Here is an 11,095-nt window from a genome sequence, read left to right as displayed (position 1 = left end):
ACAACATACCTTTGCTACCAACAGATGGAAATTACATTACCTTTTCTTAACAATTTTCCAAACAAATTTTATTGCAATATCCGCGATCAAAGTACGTGTACTTCACCGTAATATGCGCTTTCAACCGGCTGGCAAACATCATTGAAAGGTTGAATCTTATAAATTTTATTGAATGCCAAAAGAACGAGGGAACAGCACTTGATAGTCAACAGGTATGAGTATAGGTATAACCCTTTATACTGGAAACATCTGGCTTCTACCCTACACGTACGCATTCCACCATGACTTGGTAAACACAAATTATTAGAAGAAATATCCAGACATAACTGTTAAAATCAATGCAATACATGTCAATCCATGACAGAATACGTGAAAGTCGTAAGTACACTTTGTTTTGAAATTGCGAAACCTTTTGGATACTTGTTTTGTTCTATGGTTAAGTTATGGTATTGTTAGTTGACCAATATTATGCAGCGCAGTGTATGCTTGACAACGCACCAATGTTTTAAGTCAACGTGGGCGCTCAAGTGTTGATAGATTTCTTCAACGTTAGAATATTAAAATTTTAAGAGGTTTCTCCATATGCGAACACTTTTGTTTAAAGATGTAGACATATATTTACTATTCTTGTGACATTTTTTTACACTTCAGATGAGCATATATGCACGTGGGTTCGACCCCACGGCAGGAGGCTCGGTCAGAGCCACGCGACACGGTCATCGGTTACGTCGGTGAGAAGGTAAGGAAAGTTGTGTTGTTCTTTATTTCACCTTAGACTAATGTTATTTTCTAGAAATTTACTAATATGTGATATATAGATATTTTCGATAAATTCCACAAGACAGAAAACGCAATAGTTGGATGCAGGGTTTTTCTGTTGGCGAACAATAGTAAAAATAGAATTCTCTTTTTATTGATTTGATTCTGAGAAATGTGGATGGAACATGAATGTGGATAAGAACAGATTTAGATTTTACTATAACCATCATCAGTTTTTTTTCTTTTTAACTTAGCCCTTTATAACGTTACCGGTAACGTTTGTTACCCGCCCAGTAATGCATAAACAATGGGAAAAAATGATAAGTTATGTTGCCGCTTTTTGGCTATGGTTAAAAAAGGAATGTCCTCAATATCAGGTAGGTTTCATTGAAAATTAAGTCGATTTTGTTAAAACGAAAATTACAATTTTTTTTAAAATTTCAGTGAGAACGATTGCCATGTGTACACGTTATTTTTTCGGGACTTTTTCTGTGCGTTCGATGTAAAGATGTGGCTATGACCATTCTCTCTGGGCCTAATGATGTACAAATCTTCACCGTTTGTGAGGTTGCCAAGTTGACACAGTGAACGTATAGTAGCTTTTGAGCGGGGATTCTTGTAAAACATATTGTGTAACCTCCATCATGTTTTTATCATTTCATTAATATAAAGGGGATGGCAAAGGTGACATTAGCTATATGTGGATACTGGCCCTGCGTTGTCATAATAAGTTGTATTTTCTTGTAATTTTTATTCGTTACTCGTTTTGCAGCAGTCTGTTGTCTTTAAAAGGCTGTCAGAAAAGGGGTTGTTCTACTTCGTTCTATCTTCAATCTCCTATATTGTATTACCTCTTTTTTCATTCTGTTGCATATATGGGAAAAGATTTCATACCCAGTATTCAAAAGGCTTATCGGGCGCTAGTACTCTCGATACATTTGCTCATTCGTTTTATTGTATGGCTTTGTAGTACCGACGTTTTTTCCAATGCTTAACGTTTCTTGAATGCATTCATAAATAAGATTACTTAAAGCCGGCGGAAAGATTTTCAGTTGTTCAGTAGTTAATGGAGAAAATGGGCTTCTTTGTATTCTTCTTTGGTAATTCTTTTTGTTTAAGATTGGTCTAAAGTATTGGTGAGATGTATGTTTTGCAGATTTGCATCAATTTTAGTACCGTCTACATTGTCTTTCAGGCCTGGTAACGTTTATGATAGTAATTAGTACATTCACTCAATATTTCTGTGGTCTTTTTCACTTTCTTTCCCTTGTAAAAAAACAAACAAATCCCTTTTTATGCTTCTTTCTTTGAATAATATCTAGAAGGTTTTTCCTCTTCTTCTCTAGTTTTCACGCCAGACCTTCCACAGCTTCCCTGTTTTTTTCTTTACCCCGTACTCTGGAAAAGTATGATGTTTCTTTAAAGCAGATGACTACTTTATCCATGCTTGATTTAATGCTACTGTTTATCTTTTATTCTCTTATAGCATGAACTTCTGAGACATACTCTTAATCTTTTTAAAGGGTCACATTCATTTTAAAGAGCCCATGCCCTCTAGAGCTTCTGTTGAACCTGAGAAAGACAAAAAAATTCTTTGTTACTGTGTGAATCACAAGTACTGGTATGAATGTACTTTATTTTCAGGCTAAGAGGGAGCGCGGCTATTCTGTAACAGTAGATGTCCAACAATCCATCCCTAGATCTTTGGTCAACAGTGCATTTAAATCACGTCCGTTGCATTGTATAATTGACAGACCGTCTTGTTGGCAACATTTTTGCAAATAATAGATTTCTCTCATGGAAGTACTTTCTTCGTTTTATTTAGAGTCCATTCCAAGACACCGTGCGGATGTTTGTTGCCAATGTTTAGAATTGATTTTAAAGTTTTGTAATTATATGTCTAGGACGTTTGATACTTCAGAAATATTTTTAACACTGTTTCAACTTTAGAAATATTTCCATGGTCCTGTAAAACTTTGGAAATATTCATGGTGTGGAATTGGATACTTCTAATGGTTTCTAAATAATGATAACAGCATTCTACCATTATTTACCAGTTTCTACCATTTTTTGTAAATGGTTCAGTGGGCTGGGAAGATAGCAATTCTTACATCCTTGCAAATTATGGTTGGGTGTCATGCAACAGTGGCCCACCACAAAGGATCCACCAGTGCCCAGCAGTAAAATCTAAAAATATACAGATGCAACAATAGGGCTTACTTTTATGGGGGCAATGAACTAATTTTACCATTTGGCAAAGCTTACAAATATTTGTAAAAATTTATAAATGTGAAATAATCACACAGAGGTTAACAATTAGTCTAAATAAAGATAATTTTGTACAGTTACTTTCAAAATGTTTCTTAAATATTCAAATGCATTCAAATAGATGAGTATTTTCTTAGTCTTGATTGTTTTGAAAAGAATTTAATTATTGTGGCTCAGATATTTTTTTTATTCAAAATAATTCAGACTAATTATAAATGTCGCAAAAAACCCTCATGGTGTCTTGGAATGGACTTTTTCAATTAGGTTCATAAAAATGATTTATTCTAAACTTGTTGACACTAATATTCGTCCTCTTCAAGCACCCGTCATGAATCCAATAAAAATTCTGCATTTAGCAGAAATGTTTTGTTATTGTGACCTACACTTCCTACGCTCAGTAACCCTAAGTCAGTTTTCGGCCGTTCAGCCTAATTAACTGCTGCCCTTACTTTCTCGTGTTGCACAACAATTACTTGATGTTTTTGTCTGGAATTGCTGACATGTTTTGAAGCTAAATATTGATTAGATGCAATCTGACTATATTCATTTTACATATACTTTGTGCATATCACAAAATTAATATAATAAGCACTGAGCAGTTTTTCGAAGTGGGCGTCAGAAGACGATACACCGATAGGATTTTTTTGGAATATTTCCCCAAACACCAATGTCCGTTTTTAGTATTTCTAAAGTGATCGCTACTATTTTTTTTCACGCCGAAGCCGGTCACATTGTGGCCCTTAACTATGGAAAATTCCCATAGGCCGAAAACTGTGTTCTGCTACCTCAAGTTGGCGTCTGTTTCCGAAAAAAGCAGAAAACTTGTCGAGGGCTGGGTAGGTACGTGGTTCAGTTCAGGCTCCAGACATGGCCGAGGGACAGGAGGTGAACAGAGAATAAATACCTGTGTGACTTTTTAAAAATATGGTGGGGACAATAGGCCAACCTACGGGCCAATGACAACAGAACAGAATAAATAAAGTTTATCTCTAATCATGTATCATGACAGATGGTTTAGTCCAATTCTTAAACTTAGTTTTAACCCTCAACCACCGCCTGGGGTCAAAACTGACCCCAGGCGTACCTCCATATGTCCCATTATTGCATTTCTGGTCAAAAACGGATTTTCTTTCATGAGTTTGTATGGACATATGTCCTTTAACTTCCCATACGTTTTAATGAGATTGGCTCATTGTTGATTAATTTATCCTAGAATGCTTATGCGTTTTTCAGTGGGGTCAAATCTGACCCCGGCATTGATTTAAACAGACATTTGAGACCCACACCTAAAAAAGTTATTGTATAATCACGAAATTTGCAGAGAATGAAATTTACGTTGAATTTTATAAGATGTCATGAACAAGTGTGGTTTGCCAAGAAAACCTTAAACTTTAATGTTTAATACAAATTTAGAATATTTCGTAATAGATATGCCTGTCAGAATTTCATTGCCTTGGCAAGATAAGAATGATGAACAAAGTTTGTTCACAGAAAATTTTGCTATCAACATTTTCTAAAAATAATAGTTAGTGGCCCTAGTATAAGCCATCAGGCGCTATGCGACATTGAAGTTGGTACAGGCATCAAAGACCTCCTCCCCGGTCTGAATGCGGTTAGTGAAAAATGTGGTCCTTATGCTCGTTTGCATAAATCTTGATAATGAGCTAGAATTATTCTCACCTAATCATACCAAACTGTCCAACATAGATTAATGTAACGATACATATATACAGATCACAGGAAGAGTCCCTCAAACAACTGTATTTGTACGAAACGTTATGGGATCAGTTTTGACCCCATACGGTAAGATTAGTCGAAAAAAAAACTACGGTGGTTAAAGCGTTAACACGGCCATGTTCTGTGAAGTGATTTCAAAAATCGCTTCAGTTAGTCTGAGAGTATGTCAAAGTCGCTAAAATTTGGTTGATAAGATCAAATTTTTTATTAATGACTTTCTTGTGTAACTTTCTGTTACAGAAAATTAGAGTATTTTTTACGTATATTTGTCATTGGTCATCGGAATCTAGAAACATGACGTCACCCCATATTATCTGGGTGACGTTGGCGCTGCTGTTGGGTGGACCAGGTATGCAAAATCATCCATTGTACCGTTTTTAAGACAGAATGATTTAAGAGTTAACTCATAGCTACTTATCTGCGGCAGCCAAAAATCATTATTCTGCTCTGTTAACAAAGTGGGTTTTTTTTTCAAATATACATCTTGAAACATTTTAGCCGCAACCATCCAGGAGCCTGCCATTTTGACAAAAAAATGAAAGTTTATTGATAAGTGATGTTTGATAAGCACCCATTAAGGTCATATGTTTTCTTATTAGATGAAATCTAATGCCCTTTATGGGAAACGCTATGCAATAATTATGTCGTTTAATTATATAAATCTGTCAAACCATTTGAATGTATAACTATGTTTCTGAAAACATCCATTGTTTCGCTGTTATCTGTTTTTACTTTCTTGTGATAACATTCTAATTCTTCATCTTAAGGCTATGGAAATGCGTCTACTAGAGACCTGGACGGGTACCGTTACCGGACGTTTACAACTGCCCGTAACTACGACCAGGCGCAGGCGACTTGTGTGTCATATGGCGGGCATCTGGCACATATAAAAAACTCCCGTCAGCAGGGTGTTCTCGCAAATATGGCAGCGGTAGGTGGGGGTGACAGTTACTGGATTGGCCTCACAGATAGACAGGTATTAGTATCTTTTAACCTTGTTTAAATGGTACCGCGGTTTAAATAAAAAGAATATTGAATAATGTGTTTAAACGAGTGGAGGCACAGGTGTCACCTCCAAGAGGATAAACTGAACTGAACTGAAGGAGGGGGCTAGGCCATTTGTCTATTCCGACTACCTGCAGAAAATTGATACGACGTAAGGTAAAATAATACATATCTTTTTTCCAACTTAAATTCCTGCTATTTGCTTGCTGCAATGAAAATATTCTTACGAATATGTCAAGAGCAGCGTAAGATGAACTCCAAAATGCATGCTGATATATAATAACTGTTCAAACACATTCTATATGTGACATTACGAGTGGCAGATATTTTCCGTGTCTGTGATTGAACATTATATTGACATTATCGTTCGATGAGAATAACGAGCACTTTAAATATGCAATTTCCTTTTAATGTTGTAAATTTCAGTCGGAGGGTTCTTGGCGTTGGACCGACGGAACACGTCTGTATTACACCAATTGGTCTCCAGGAGAACCAAACAATGGCAATAATGTGGACGGGGAGCAGGACTGTGTGACTTTGTGGGAAAAATATGACTTTACACATTGGGACGATCTGCAGTGTGATCTTCGGATAAACTTCATCTGCCAGACAGGTATAGTTTACTTACATTTGCAATAGTACTATTCAATTACCAGTGCACTTAACAGTCATCTAATGTTAAAGTAAAGAGATAAACAGATAACAGCACTAGATTATAAGAAAAATTAAATAAGAAACTGACGACTTCGCATTATATGTTGAGCTTTAAAGTTGAGTTGCGCAGTAGAAGCCAAAAAATACTTGTAGACTTTTTTTAGATTTTGAATAGATTTTGATGAAGAAATTGAAAGCGTCTAAGCTTACAAATTTTGAACAAAATTTGCATAGTTTAGCAGTTTACTTGGCGTGCGTAAGAATTTTAGTTGTTTGGTCATATGGTTAATTCCAGTAGAAAAACGGGGCCAAATGTCAGGTTTCTTTAATAAAGCGAACATTCCTCGGAGTTTAAGGAGATCAACACCTTACTTTTTATGGATATAAATTTTTCCCATGTGACTGCCTGGTAGAGACTATTTCTAAAATTAAAATTGGTGTTAGAACTTTTCTGAAGCCTTGTTTCAGTGTACGTTCACATTCTTTCCTATGAAGAGTTATAACTGTGTACCTTTGGCGAGCTGCGTTGCCCTGTGTTGAACTGATCGTCATGCTTAATATGCCATTATCGGAATGGCTGTCATTGTAGTGCAAATGGCTGCCTCTTTTCAGCAGATGTTTAGATCCATATGCTGTATAAAAATTCATTTTAGTTGCGTTGGCTTCCAAACTTATCTTAGACTAATATGCTTGAGAGTACTGCTCTTTTTTTTTCCATATTAGATATAGACGAGTGCTCCAGCAACAACGGAGGCTGTGACCACAACTGTGTAAACACTGTCGGGAGCTACCGCTGTACCTGTCGTAATGGGTACCAGGAATCTGGATCAAGCTGCGTCGGTTCGTAGATATCGGGGATCAAAGCATTTCAATTTTTTTTTTCATATCAAAATTTTCCGGTTTCTACCGGCTTCTTGATCCCCAAACTTTTGACACGTTTGAAAAAAAATATGCTGTTATGACTTACCAATCAAAATTGGTAATTTTTTTTGAAAAAGTAACATCCTTCAAATATCATTTTTAATTGACATGTCTTGAGTATTGTAGCCATTTAAATATGTTGTAAATATCTACGTTGTAAATATCTACGTTGTAAATATTTGCGGTGGGACCGCGCGGCACGATCGGGAGCGCGTTGGTCTCAGGCCCGAGTGGTCCCGGGTTCAAATCCGCTTACCGTGTCACCGATCTTGTGCCCTTGGGAAAGGCACTTTACACGACTTTCCTCACCTAACTCAGGTGTAAATGAGTACATAGCTGCGGCTAGTGGCAGTGACAGGCCTTTGTTTTGGTGACAGGCCATAGGGGCACGTTCGGTCATGACGCACCCGCCACGACACACGAGTCAGGGGTAGGAGGAACCCCTTGCATCCTTGGTCGGAAGTCCTCCTAGGAGATGGAAACTCCAAATAATAAACCTGCATCTGCTGGGGCCGTCTTACTTGGCACAACAGTTCTGTCCATGTAGGACTTAGTGCGCCAGTAGACGAGAGGGTGGAGAAGGAAGTGCACACCCCTCCTTCACCTTAAAAAGCCACGTGCAGGCCAGACAGACTGGACGTCTAATCAACATGTCTGCCTACCATTGATCTTTGGATACGAAGAAACAGCCATCATCAAATATCTACAGGACCTAATAACTCAGCACCTATGCATTATGGTGTACAAATATTTACAAGGATTAGCACTTAGCTATCTAGTCTACACTCCAATCAAATAACACATAACAGTCAAATACATAGTTATAACTACAAGGCAGGATCAACGAATACAAGGACCAACTGGCCTGTACACATCTCGAACAGGCCAGCGAACATTTGCCTTTAGACTGGTTTCTGTCCACAACCCCATTTATCGGACACGTTTATTCTATTTTCCAATACGATGTAATGCTTCTGACTATTGCAGATATAAATGAATGCCACAACAACAACGGAGGCTGCAGTCACAACTGTGAGAACGATGTAGGGAGCTACCATTGTACCTGTCGGGATGGATACCAGCTGTCTGGCTCAACTGACTGCATTGGTATGTTTTAGATTATAACATATGTATGTTGTGAATTGCATATTTGACCCTAAGCTTGTATTTTGCAACTATATTTCAATATCATAAATAGCCATAAACAGTACACCTTGGGTCCGCGTTGACCCCAGCACTATGTATTCTGTGCTACACGCACACACACACACACACACACACACACACACACACACACATATATATATTTATATATATATATATATTTATATATATATATATATATATATATATATATATATATATATATATATATATATATATATATATATATATATATATATATATATATATATATATATATATATATATATATATATATATATATATATATATATATATATATATATATATATATATATATATATATATATATATATATATATATATATAATCTTAAATTAAAACAATGACGTGAAATTTGTTACAGGGATGCCTTAGAGGTTAGTTACAGGGGTTACACGGAACAGGTTTAGCGAACTTAAATTCAATATGAATGAATTTAGTGATTATTTGCCATTTTAGTCAGAAAGTATATTTTGGCTCAAGTGCCCTGGTATTAAAGCAAAATTAACCAAAAGCTTAGCACAGAAACGTCTCGGACATATGAACGCAGGACTGTATTTACACATTTGGCATACGCTACTTAAAAATTGTATGTTTGGATAATATTTGTAATTTTTCATCCAAAATGTGTAAACTGGAAAAGTACATTTATACACGGAGGGCATTTGTTTTGAATGGTTGATAGATTTAAAGGCTTCGATTTTGAGAGGTGTTTTTGGACAGGTCCATTTTTTTTACATAGGGTGCCATTTTTATGCATGCTAAGACTAGGGTGATAAATATTTATTTTGAATTATTTGTGGACTGCTCCACTTTGAATAAGTAAGATTTGTTTATTGAGTTGCCTCTTAAAATACACAAAATAACAAAGTCAACCATGGTACTTGTGTTTTTAAAAAAAAATGTTTTAAAATGATCTATTGTTTTCGTTCATTTCAGACGTAAATGAATGCCACAACAACAACGGAGGCTGTAGTCACAACTGTGAGAACGATGTAGGAAGCTACCATTGCACCTGTCGCGATGGATACCAGCTGTCTGGCTCAACTGACTGCATTGGTATGTTAGAGCATATAGTTCTTATGTAAAATACATATTTTGCCCTTTTTCTTTGCAACTATATTTCTGTATCTTTAGAGTCAATTCCTTATTACCGAGAGGGTGTTTCTTGCCTTTTGTTCTAACATTTTGGAAATCTTTTTTACAATCTAACTGTGATAAGTAACTGTTTAGAACTATTTATAACTTGCATGTGACGTTCTAAATCTTTCTATAGTATTCAAACATTTTAGAAAGATTTCTAACAGCAAATACATTATTTCTGTTAGTTTCTAAACTATTCCAACATAGATGCATCATTTGTGATCATATGTTCGAAAGTGAAACGCTATTGTGTATCTGCATCAGTGGTCTGGGAAGAGAGCAATTCACACATCCCTGCCAAGTGCAGGAAATTATGCCTGTCTGCCACCTTCTCACAAAAAACTCATCAGTGTATACTAATGAAAATCTAAAAATACAAGAGCCAAACAAAGGACCAAGCTTGGCAGCTTTGTTTATGGGGTCAATAAAAGTTTTTATGGAGGGAAAAATGACACAAAATGTTGGAACAATAACAAAAACACATAGATGTCTGAAAATTGTTCTAACTAAAGAGATAATTATATCATTACTTTCCTAAATGTTCCAACAAATATAAAAAGGTTTAAACATGTTTAAACTTTCATTTTGAAATGTTTAAACAATTTCGGACTTAAGCGACTGAAATGTTCTTTTACTCAAAATAGTTCAAACTTATTACAAATATTATTCCGAAACCATCTCGGTGATTTGGAATTGACTCTATCTAATAGCCGGTATAACCGCCCTTCACACACCAGCTATTTTACTATCATAATTAGCCATAAACTGTACACTCAACGCTATGTAATATGTCTGTATTTTAAATGTATTTTCTCGTGTCACCTACAAAGTTGTCCCTCGACACAGAGCTGTTTTTTAATCTATTTCATGTTTAAATCTTAATAGCTGATTTTTCAGTTAACAATAACGTCATTGTTAGGTAGTAGTTGAAAAGAGACACGCATTATCGCCAGGTTACAACACTGTTATAATTGCCCACATAGCGTTACAGCGTGCTTACATTTTTGTGCCAATATCATAATCAAAATAGTAAAATGTCATTTCAACTCCAGTTTATTCTATGGACTATTTTGTGTGTCAGACATCGACGAATGTGCCAGTAACCCCTGTCGCAATGAAGGAACCTGTCAGGACCTGATAAATGAGTACAGATGTGACTGTTCACCAGGATGGACCGGTGCCACATGTGAAACAGGTAAAATTAAAAGTTTTTATTAGTTCGTAGTTGAAAATAGACACGTCTTTTCACCAGATTACATATCTGTCGTAATTGGCCACATAACGTAACATGTTTGTGTCGTTTATTACATTGTATTCATTTACGTTTCGGTCTATCAATTAATCAACTAAACAGCCTAAACTGCTCTTTTCGGTTCCCTACTTGCCAGAGATTAAACAGCAGAAAACGACAGACACATTTAAA

The 11,095-nt window shown here is 36.0% G+C and overlaps 1 protein-coding gene across 1 annotated transcript in view; it reads left to right on the top strand.

The window, feature by feature from the left end:
* The first annotated feature begins 4,377 nt into the window (after positions 1-4,377).
* The window catches only part of LOC118423740 (signal peptide, CUB and EGF-like domain-containing protein 2), a 12,326-nt gene continuing 5,608 nt past the window's right edge, over positions 4,378-11,095 (top strand). Inside the window, exons 1-6 of the mRNA XM_035831943.1 lie at positions 4,378-5,740; positions 6,196-6,382; positions 7,147-7,263; positions 8,332-8,451; positions 9,469-9,588; positions 10,754-10,867. Of these exons, the coding sequence (XP_035687836.1) occupies positions 5,687-5,740; positions 6,196-6,382; positions 7,147-7,263; positions 8,332-8,451; positions 9,469-9,588; positions 10,754-10,867 (712 nt within the window). The 5' untranslated portion in view covers positions 4,378-5,686. The remainder of the gene's footprint in view (positions 5,741-6,195; positions 6,383-7,146; positions 7,264-8,331; positions 8,452-9,468; positions 9,589-10,753; positions 10,868-11,095) is intronic.

Source organism: Branchiostoma floridae, chromosome 10, assembly GCF_000003815.2.
Source record: "Branchiostoma floridae strain S238N-H82 chromosome 10, Bfl_VNyyK, whole genome shotgun sequence".
In the NCBI taxonomy this organism is placed as follows: domain Eukaryota; kingdom Metazoa; phylum Chordata; class Leptocardii; order Amphioxiformes; family Branchiostomatidae; genus Branchiostoma; species Branchiostoma floridae.
This window is presented reverse-complemented; position numbering and strand designations above follow the sequence as displayed.